Genomic DNA, 10,789 nt, shown 5'->3' on the forward strand with positions numbered 1-10,789 from the left:
AAAAAAAAAAAAAAAAAATGTACATCTCATGGTGCTTGGCTCATTCAAGCAGCCAATGGAAACTCAGGGCCAAATCTTTGTAAAAGTTCTAGGCTCTGCTTCCCAGCAGAGGGGGGACCGGCTCCCGAGGAGCACGTTTTGTGACGTTTTGTGGAGACAGACATGTGAGAAGTGGGCTTCGGATCTATTTCATGGCCTTGGTCGTTGTGCAACTGGCCGCTTCGGTTCACAGAAGGATGCAAAGGGCAGGGAGGTGGGAATAGAGCGGGGGAAAGGTGACTCCCGTCAAATACTTTTTCTAACACCCATCAAGTATTGTGATTAGAACATTTTTCTCCGCAGACTCTTCAGTTTTCGAGCGCGGTATTTTTGGGCGCAGGAAATGGCCCGGAGGAGCTGCAGAGCAAAGCCTCCCCTCTCTGGCACCGTGTGGGAGTGCCCCGTGGGATGAGGGAGAGGACAAGGCAGTCAGGCAAAGGTTAGGGGAGGAAAGCAAAGGCAGGGGCCCGGAATGACTCCAGGAAATGTTTGGATTTCTCCACCAGGAGGGAGGACAAACAAGCTTTTTTCTTGCCTTCTGAGCAGCTTTGCGTGCTCTCCAGCACGGAGTCCGAGGAGGAAAAGCGAAGCTGAAAATAAAAATTATCCTGGGGCTGGACCCAATCGCTCCTCTATGGCACGAATCTCTTCGGATACCCCCAACCCTACCGCCTCTCAGAAATGACCACTTTTGCAAAATTGCATGCATTTCCAAGTTTCATCCGGCTCCAGGCTTGGCCTCTCGGAGAGGCAGGCAGCTTATGAGACGGGCTCCAGAGAAAAGACTTCCCTGGGTCTGTCATTTCCTGGCTGAAGTTTCTCTTCTCGCTGCTGTGGCAGCATCCAACCCACACATACAGGACCCGCATCCTGGGTGATGAAGTCAGACATGCAGCAGCTGGGTGAGTGCTGACGCTCCGATAAGCATCTGTGTCATTGTGGGGACTCCCTGGGCTGCTCCGCACCCGGACACTTGCTCTGTCCCCACCATGTACAACGGGTCGTGCTGCCGCATCGAGGGGGACACCATCTCCCAGGTGATGCCGCCGCTGCTCATTGTGGCCTTTGTGCTGGGCGCACTAGGCAATGGGGTCGCCCTGTGTGGTTTCTGCTTCCACATGAAGACCTGGAAGCCGAGCACTGTTTACCTTTTCAACTTGGCCGTGGCTGATTTCCTCCTTATGATCTGCCTGCCTTTTCGGACAGACTATTACCTCAGACGTAGACACTGGGCTTTTGGGGACATTCCCTGCCGCGTGGGGCTCTTCACGTTGGCCATGAACAGGGCCGGGAGCATCGTGTTCCTTACAGTGGTGGCTGTGGACAGGTATTTCAAAGTGGTCCACCCCCACCACGCGGTGAACACCATCTCCAACCGGACTGCGGCTGGCATCGTCTGCACCCTGTGGACCCTGGTCATCCTGGGAACACTGTATCTTCTGCTGGAGAACCATCTCTGTGTGCAAGAGACAGCCGTCTCCTGTGAGAGCTTCATCATGGAGTCGGCCAATGGCTGGCATGACATCATGTTCCAGCTGGAGTTCTTTCTGCCCCTGGGCATCATCTTATTTTGCTCCTTCAAGATTATTTGGAGCCTGAGGCGGAGGCAGCAGCTGGCCAGACAGGCTCGGATGAAGAAGGCGACCCGATTCATCATGGTGGTGGCAGTTGTGTTCATCACGTGCTACCTGCCCAGTGTGTCCGCCAGACTCTATTTCCTCTGGACGGTGCCCTCGAGTGCCTGCGATCCCTCTGTCCATGTGGCCCTGCACATCACCCTCAGCTTCACCTACATGAACAGCATGCTGGATCCCCTGGTGTATTATTTTTCAAGCCCCTCGTTTCCCAAATTCTACAACAAGCTCAAAATCTGCAGTCTGAAACCCAAGCAACCAGGACACTCAAAAACACAAAGGCCGCAAGACATGCCAATTTCGAACCTCGGTCGCAAGAGTTGCCTCAGTGTGGCAAATAGTTCCCAAAGCCAGTCTGATGGGCAGTGGGATCCCCACATTATTGAGTGGCACTGAATAAGCAGACCGACAACACTGAGGAAGATAGAGTGGTGACTTAGAATTAACGCGGTAAGGGGTCGGGGGCTTTGAAAATGCCACCCCCGTTTCTTATTGCAAGACGGCTTCACACACATGAACTGCATCCTCATGCTGTCGGAAATGAAAGTCACACAACTATACCTTTTGGGGAGGTTCCAATTGATTGAAGTGAGTTGGTTGCATTTTCTTACCTGATTACAATGGCAGGGGACAGAATGTGCATGAAGTGGAGCATGTGTGTGTTGGGAGGGGGGTTAGGAACTGCACAGCCCCTGTGTAATTTTCGTTGTTTGTTTTTGTTTTGAGACAGAGTCTCGCTCCGTCTCCCAGGCTGGAGTGCGGTGGCACAATCTTGGCTCACTGCAACCTCCGCCTCCCAGGTTCAAGCAATTCTCCTGCCTCAGCCTCGCAAGTAGATGGGATTACAGGCTCCTGCCACCACACCTGGCTAATTTTTGTATTTTTAGTAGAGACAGGATTTTGCCATGTTGTCTATGCTGGTCTCGAGCTCCTGACCTCAGGTGACCCGCCTGCCTCAGCCTCCCAAAGTGGTGGGACCACAGGCATGAGCCACTGCGCCCGGCTTCCCCTGTGTTATTTTAAATGGCTAAGTAAATGGGTATATGTGTTTAAATGGCACATATTCTCTCTCTTAGGAGGTGAGGGGCATTAGCACCATTTCCTATCCTCTGACCTTAAATCATTCCTTATCTCAGAAAATAGAAACCGGGCTAAGTCAGTCAATACTTTTTTATTTCAGGCCGAATAAGGCTCTTTAGATTGGGATGTATTGATCTATTAATTTTCATCTTTACATTTCTTTGTACATCTGTACATTTTGTACAAATGTACATCTGTACATTTCTTTGTCATTGTTGTGACTTCCCGGTAGCCCAAGAAGAACAACAACAAAACAATCTGCTCTGACCTTCTTCAAATCTTTGTATTTCAAAGAAGGTGCTGAGGGATCTTTTTCCCTGCCCTGGCTTCTCCAGTGGGATGTGCTGAGTCCGATACAATTGCTTTTACGATTGCTTTTGATGACTTATTATGTGACAGTGAATTGAAATTATTCATTTACTTATTCTCCAAGTATTTACTGAATTCATATTTGGTGGCAAGCACTATACTGTGTAATTTTTAGTGGAGGGTCATTAGTCAACTCTTGTGTGACAGTAAAGTTTTTTGGGGGGTGGGAGCAGACAAGTTAAGAGCTTTCATCCTTTCACGGAATAATTTCTAGACCTGTTCTGTGTGAACATCAGTGTTGTACTCTTATTGCAAAACTCCCTCATACACATGAGCTTCCCAAATGTGTACCCGGACCCCTCAAAACAGAGGAGTCTATGAAATGACAAGCTGCCCCTGCCCTGAATTAGGGGGAAACATTCCAGGCCAACTCTAGCTCCTTTCTCAAGCCACAAAGTGGTGAACATGGTTCTCAACTCCTTAATTTATACTCTCTCAAATGCCCAGGATACTCTCCCCACTGAAGAACTTTGCCAACTTCTGGGGGCCGGGCGCGGTGGCTCAAGCCTGTACTCCCAGCACTTTGGGAGACTGAGGTGGGCGGTTCACCTGAGGTCAGGAGTTCTAGACCAACCTGACCAACATGGAGAAACCTTGTCTCTACTAAAAATACAAAATTAGCCCTGTGTGGTGGTGCATGCCTATAATCCCAGCTACTCGGGAGGCTGAGGCAGGAGAATCACTTGAATCCAGGAGGTGGAGGTTGAGGTGAGCTGAGATTGCACCATTGCACTCCAGCCTGGGCAACAAGAGTGAAACACCGTCTAAAAAAAAAAAAAAAGCTTTGCCAACTTCTAGTTATTTGGCCCCAAAACACCCCTCTAGGCTGTCCCTATTGTTCCTTTTTCCAGAGGCACTGCACAGCCTAGTGATGAAAACTACGAGCTACAGAGCATTAGATGCATCTAAGTTGGAATCTCAGCTCAAGCATTTACTAGGCCTGTGATCTTAGGGCAGATTGTGTTTTTAGACACTGAGTCTCGCTCTGTTGCCCAGGCTGGAGCGCAATGGCATGATCATAGCTCACTGCAGCCTCAAACTCCTGGGCTCAAGTGATCCTCCCACCTCAGCCTCTTGAGTGGCTGGGAGTACAGGCATGAGCCACCACACTCAACTGATTTTTAAATTTTTTTGTAGAGATGAGGTCTCACTCACTGTGTTGCCCAGGCTGGTCTCAAACTCCTGGCCTCAAGCAATCCTCCAACCTTGGCCTGCCAAAGTATTGGGATTACCTGCATGAGCCACTGCTCCCAGCCTGGCAGATTTTTTTTTTTTTTGAGACGGAGTCTCGCTCTGTTGCCCAGGCTGGAGTGCAGTGGCCCAATCTCGCCTCGCTGCAAGCTCTGCCTCCCAGGTTCATGCCATTCTCCTGCCTCAGCCTTCGGAGTAGCTGGGACTACAGGAGCCTGCCACTGCGTCCAGCGACTTTTTTCTATTTTTAGTAGAGATGGAGTTTCACCATGTTAGCCAAGATGGTCTCGATCTCCTGATCTCGTGATCTGCCCGTCTCAGCCTCCCAAAGTACTGGGATTACAGGCGTGAGCCACTGCGCCCGACCCAGCCTGGCAGATTTTATTTAACCATTTGTAGCTTCACTTTCCTCGTCTGTCAAACAGGGATACACAACCTCAGTGTGTCATCGGGCAGTTTAAATGAATGTACATTCCTGAGGCGTCAGAACTCTGACCACTGTTATATACCCAATGCCTAGAAGAGGACCTGCACATAGCAGGTGCCCAGGAAATGTTGAATGAATGCATGATTCAGCGCATGTAAAGCATTAAGCATAGCGCCTGGCAGTAAGTGCTCAATATTATGACTTCTTATATTAACACGTTTTACACATAAAGAAGTGGAGGCACAGAAGCAATTTCCTTTGGGGTTTAGAGCCCTCAAGTTGTTGCTCTGTTATCGTGCCTGAATTCCCCCGCACCTCAGTTACCTGGGGAAGAGTGAAGGCAAGAATTCTTACCAGCATTGAAGAGTCATACATCCTCCTGATAGGAATCTGCAAAAATACACACTTCTGCTCTTAGTTCTGTTCTTAGAATTCTCTCCTGGGCTGTTGCTCCTTTGTTCCTTCATCATAATAAAAATGGATTCTGAAAGCAAATCTGTGTCCTGTGTGTGACTCTAGGTCAAAGGACCCCTAGGATTTTGCCCTCCAAGGAAAAAAAGCTAAGATATGCAGAACTGCATGGCAGGCAGGCAGAGGTTCTCACCAAAAAAACAGCAAGCACAAACAAAAAGAAAAATCAAATCCAAACTGAAATACAGTCTTGATTCTAAATTTGCTTCCCTTTTTACATTCACAGAATGTGATGAAAAATACATCTTAGCAAGAAGGGTCTTTGGACATCATAAAGAAGTAGAGTATAGCTTTTGTTGACAACACTTTGTTTAAACTATCTGAAACAGGAAAATGATTGATTTAGAGGAAAGTGTGTTCTCTCTTTTTTTTTTTTTTTTGGTGAGACAGGATCTCACTGTGTTGCCCAGGCTGGAGTGCAGTGGTGCGATCATGGCTCACTGCAGCCTCGACTTCCCGGCTCAAGTGATCCTCCCACCTCAGCCTCCCTAGTAGCTGGGGCCACAGGTACACTCCACCGTGTCCAGCTAATTTTTCTGTAATTTTTCTGGAGATGGGGTCTCATTATGTTGCCCAGGCTCGTCTCAAACTCCTGGGTTCAAGTGATCCTTCCTCCTTGTTACTCCTTTTAGAGTCTTTCCGGAGAAGTCACATGAATCCTGGAAGAGCTATTAGTCTATAGGGATGATGTGGAAAACACAAGAGATATCTTTTATTCGTGCTAACCATGGTAAAACTTTCAGTTTTGGTCTATCCTCAGAATGGATTTCCTTACCCTTTATTCAAACAAAAATGTTTAAGATGGCATCTGAAGGTTCCTGGAGTGCAGGGCTCCTTGGAGGGGATTAGATCTCTGGGGCACAAGGGCTTGAGCCAGTTGTTAAGGTTCTACAAGGTGGGGACTTGGCTGCACTGTGAGGTACGGTCTCTACTTGTTGGCTTTCCAGGCCTTCTGATTCACAGAGGTTTCTAATACGATTCGAGAGAGACTCCATCATCACAATGAGTTGCATAAATGGCTTCAAGATCAGCGACCCTACTTTGCAGGCCCCAGTGAAAAATGAAAATGTGGGCTCCCTTGTTCAAAAGGTGTTAATGGCTGAGCGAGGTGGCTCATGCCTGTAATTCCAGAGCTTTGGGAGGTCGAGGCAGGAGGATCACTTGAGGCCAAGAGTTTGACACCACTCTGGGCAACATGGTGAGACTCCATCTCTATAAAAATTTTAAAAATTAGCCAGGTGTGGTGGTGCGTGACTGTAGTCCTGGTTTCTTGAGAGGCTGAGGTGAGAGGATCCCTTGAGACCAAGGAGTAGAGGCTTCAGTGAGCTATGATCATGCCACTGCACTCCAGCCTGGGTGACAGAGCGAGACCCTATCTCTAAATTTAAAAAAAAACCTTTTTTTTGAGACAGAGTCTCGCTCTGTAGCCCAGACTGGAGTACAGTGGCGCATCTTGACTCACTGCAACCTCCGCCTCCCTGGTTCAAGCGATTCTTCTGCCTCAGCCTCTTGAGTAACTGGGACAACAAGCGCATGCCTGTTAGCAGCAGGCTAATTTTTTATAGTTTTAGTAGACACAAGGTTTCATCATATTGGCCAGGTTGGTCTTGAACTCCACCCACCTCAGCCTCCCAAAGTGCTGGGATTACAGGTGTGAGCCACTGTGCCCGGCCAAAAATTTTTTTGGTAATAAAAGTATTAAGAATTTTAAAGATGGTAGCACAGGGCCCTTCTGAGCTCATCCGTGAATCTGAGGCTCTATGTTTATTTATTATATACATATTTTTTATTTATTATATATATTTTTGCTATATAATTTCTACATACGACATATGTTTATTATATATTTACTATGTTATATATCATACATATGTAAATTGTATAATATAAATATATAATCATTTATATATTAAGAGAGAGAGATGGAATAGAATAAACAGATGAAAGAGATGGGCTCACATATGAGCCAAATCTGTATTCGGGTTTCTTTGTATTGGACTATAAAATGATATAGTGGGAGGGGGGTAAATATTTTATTCCTTATAAGGATTCATTCATTCATTTCCTCTTTCAAAGAACATTAATGAAGCACCAGCTCTATACCAGACACAGTAGAAACATAAATGAAAATCATAGCCACGGGGCCCACTGTAGAAACCAAGGGAACACATAAAATTATAAAATATAAAATTACAAAATATGGCCAGGGGTCGTGGCTCACTTCTGTAATCCCAACAGTTTGGGAGGCCAAGGTGGGCAGATCACTTGAGGTCAGGAATTCAAGACCAGCCTGGCCAACATGGTGAAACCTGTCTGGCGTGATGGTGCGTGCCTATAATCCCAGCTACTCGGGGGGCTGAGGCAGGAGAATCGCTTGAGCCTGGGAGGCGGAGGTTGTAGCAAGCTGAAATCACACCACTGCACTCCAGCCTGGGCAACCAAGCAAGACTCTGTCTCAAAAATAAAATAAAATCATACAATAAAATAATAAAATTATCCTGTGGGACCCTGTGTTTGTCACTTTCACACAGGGTCCTGCAGGAGAATCCAGGGCCCTTACTCCTGTCTTAGTCGTCTCAGAGGAAGTAGCTTGCAAACTTGGCTCTGAAGGATGGACAGGAAGCCATCAGGGACACAGTGAGGAAGGGTATTCCAGGCGGATACAGAGAGGTGAAAAAGAGCAAACTGGGAAATGCAGGAAGACCATCAGGGCAGGAATGAAAAGTCCAGGCTGGGGCTGCGACCACTCAGTAAGAGGTGAAGTCATGAGGTCAGCTGAAGAGGGAAGGGTCTGTTGTCTGTTCCAACTCTTAGCGTGACAGAAGATTCACGAATAGACCTTCAGATTCCTCTCTATCTTGTTTTTGTTTTTGAGACAGAGTGTTGCTCTGTTACCCAGGCTGGGGTGCAGTGGCATGATCTCAGCTCACTGTAACCTTGAACCCCCGGGCTCCAGCAATCCGCCTGCCTCAGCCTCCCAAGTAGCTGGGACCACAGGCATGTGCCACCATGCCCAGCCAATTTTGGTATTTCTTGTAGAGACCAGGTCTTGCTGTGTTGCCCAGGCTGGTCTTGAACTCCTGAGTTCAAGGGATCCGCCCGCCTTGGCCTCCCAAAGTGCTGGGATTTTGTGTGAGCCACCAGGCCTGGCCTCTTAGGTTTTCTTTTAAGAGTTTTTTAGATTTAGCTTTTTTTTTTTTTTTAATTTACCTCTTTGACTGACGGAGTCTCGCTCTGTCACCCAGACTGGAGTGCAGTGGCCGGATCTCAGCTCACTGCAAGCCCTGCCTCCCGGGTTTACGCCATTCTCCTGCCTCAGCCTCCCGAGTAGCTGGGACTACAGGCGCCCGCCACCTCGCCCGGCTCGTTTCTTGTATTTTTTAGTAGAGATGGGGTTTCACTGTGTTAGCCAGGATGGTCTCGATCTCCTGACCTCGTGATCCGCCCGTCTCGGCCTCCCAAAGTGCTGGGATTACAGGCTTGAGCCACCGCGCCCGGCCAGATTTAGCTCTTACATTGAGGTCGTAACCCAAGTCGAGTTAATTTCTGCATACTGTGTAGCAAAGGGGTCCAGTTCTTTTGCTTGTGGTGACCTAGTTATCCCAACATCATTTATGACAAAGATTCTTCTTTCCCCCATTGTCTTGACACCCTTGTTGAAAATCAGCTGTAAGGGTTTATTTCTGGACTCTCAATCCTGCTCTCTTGAGCTGTAATATTTATCCTTATGCCAGAATCACACTGAACTACTGTAGCTTTGCAGTAAATTTTTAAATCAAGAAGGGAGAGTTCTCCCACTTTGTTCTTCTTTCTCAAGATTGTTTGGTTATTCTGGTTTGCCCCTTAGATTTTTTTACAATAAACCTAAACGTTTCGAAACCATGAAGCGTTCTTCTCCTTTTTCAAAAGAAATGTGTGTGTGTATCTATGTGTCTCCGCCAGTCAGTATGATCAGCTGCTTCTCTACCCCTTTACTTCCCAGCTTCTACTACTGCATCTCCTTTGTTAGGGGATCAGGGGCCCCTTATTTCCTGCTACTCCAAGGGTCCCAACTCAGTGTCATCTATATTCTGCAGTGGTGAGTCTGAATGGCCCCAATGAGCTGTACCTCCTGGCACTCCCATCCTTAGGTGGCACCTCCTGGTGGAATACAGACAGGCTCTGTGATTTGTTTTGCCTGATTGAATGTGGTGGAGGTGGTGTTCTGCGGTTTCCAAGCCCAGGGATGAAGAAGGTCCGCCTGTGTGCTTTCAGAAGCCCTAAGTATGTCCATGTACGAAGTCCAGACTACACCGTGGAAAGAACATGTGAAGAGGCTGTGTGTAGATGCCACATAGAGGGGCCACACAGAGAGGCCACAGGGACACCATGTAGAGAAGCATCAAGGTTCTGTGGAGACAGAGAGAAGCCTGAGTGTCCCAGTGTCCTGCTTCAGCATCCGTATAACTCTAGCCCAGTTGCCATCTGAGAATCCCCAAATGAGAAGCACCCAGCTGAGGCCAGCCAACCCAGAGATCCATAAGAGATGACACAGTGGAGGTTGTGTTAAGTCACTACGTTTTGTAGCAATTTGTTATGCAGCAATAGATAATTAAAACAGAAATCCAATGGCCTGGCGTGGTGGCTCACACCTGTAATCCCAGCACTTTGAGAGGCTGAGGCAGGAAGACCACCTGGGCCTAGGAGTTCAAGACCAGCCTGGGCAATGCAGTGAGACCCTATCTCTATTTAAATAAAACAATAAATAAAACCAAAAATCCCAGCTTAGTTCAAAGACACGAAATAGTTACTTAACCTCCCGATGCCTCGTTTCTCAATCTGTAAAATGGAGATGATGATGACAATAATAACACATCTGTCACAGGGTTTTTGTGAAGATTAAAGGAGATCACATATGCAAATCACTCAGTACAATGCAATAGTGTTACTATTAATTTTTACAGTAATTCAGTCCAGTTTAGTGGCACACATTCAAGTTGTCATAAGATAACCAGGCATGGACATTCAACTGGGTGAGTCATAAATTTTAAGTAGAGTTTCTACAAAATGCGGTGGGATCGCTGCCTTCATTCACTCCTGAAATGATTCATTAAACAAGTTTCTGTACAACTCATACGCTTGTAAGAAAAAAATAATAAATACATAAAAGAAGGAAACAAGCAAGACAAAACATGCCCACCGTGCAGTGGGAAGACCGGAAATTCCATTGGAGGCACCAGAATCCAACGAGGCTGCCCTTTAGATTCTGCCCAAGTAGTCACGAACTTTGGTTTAGAATCATGCAGTGTGAGAGCTGGGAGGAAGTTCGAAGATCATCTAATTCCTCATGAGCACATGAGGAGGGTGAGGGGTTAAAGGGTTTCACAGCGAGTTAATGAGAGAGCCAGAACACACATCCAGGCTCCAGGTTCTTTTGCAAACTTAACATTTGGGGTTGTTCTTTTATTTATTTATTTATTTTTATTTTATTTTATATTTTTGAGATGGAGTCTTGCTCTGTCACCCAGCCTGTAGTGCAGTGGTACAATCTCGGCTCACTGCAACCTCCGCCTCTCGGGTTCAAGCAATTCTCCTGCCT

General features: G+C 47.1%; 1 protein-coding gene across 1 annotated transcript in view; it reads left to right on the plus strand.

The window, feature by feature from the left end:
* The first annotated feature begins 523 nt into the window (after window positions 1–523).
* The window catches only part of HCAR1 (hydroxycarboxylic acid receptor 1), a 119,135-nt gene continuing 108,869 nt past the window's right edge, over window positions 524–10,789 (plus strand). Inside the window, exon 1 of the mRNA XM_011948481.1 lies at window positions 524–2,261. Coding sequence (XP_011803871.1) covers window positions 1,029–2,069 — 1,041 coding nt within the window. The 5' untranslated portion in view covers window positions 524–1,028 and the 3' untranslated portion in view covers window positions 2,070–2,261. The remainder of the gene's footprint in view (window positions 2,262–10,789) is intronic.

The sequence above is a fragment of the Colobus angolensis genome, unplaced genomic scaffold (genome assembly GCF_000951035.1).
Source record: "Colobus angolensis palliatus isolate OR3802 unplaced genomic scaffold, Cang.pa_1.0 Scaffold28, whole genome shotgun sequence".
NCBI lineage: Eukaryota > Metazoa > Chordata > Mammalia > Primates > Cercopithecidae > Colobus > Colobus angolensis.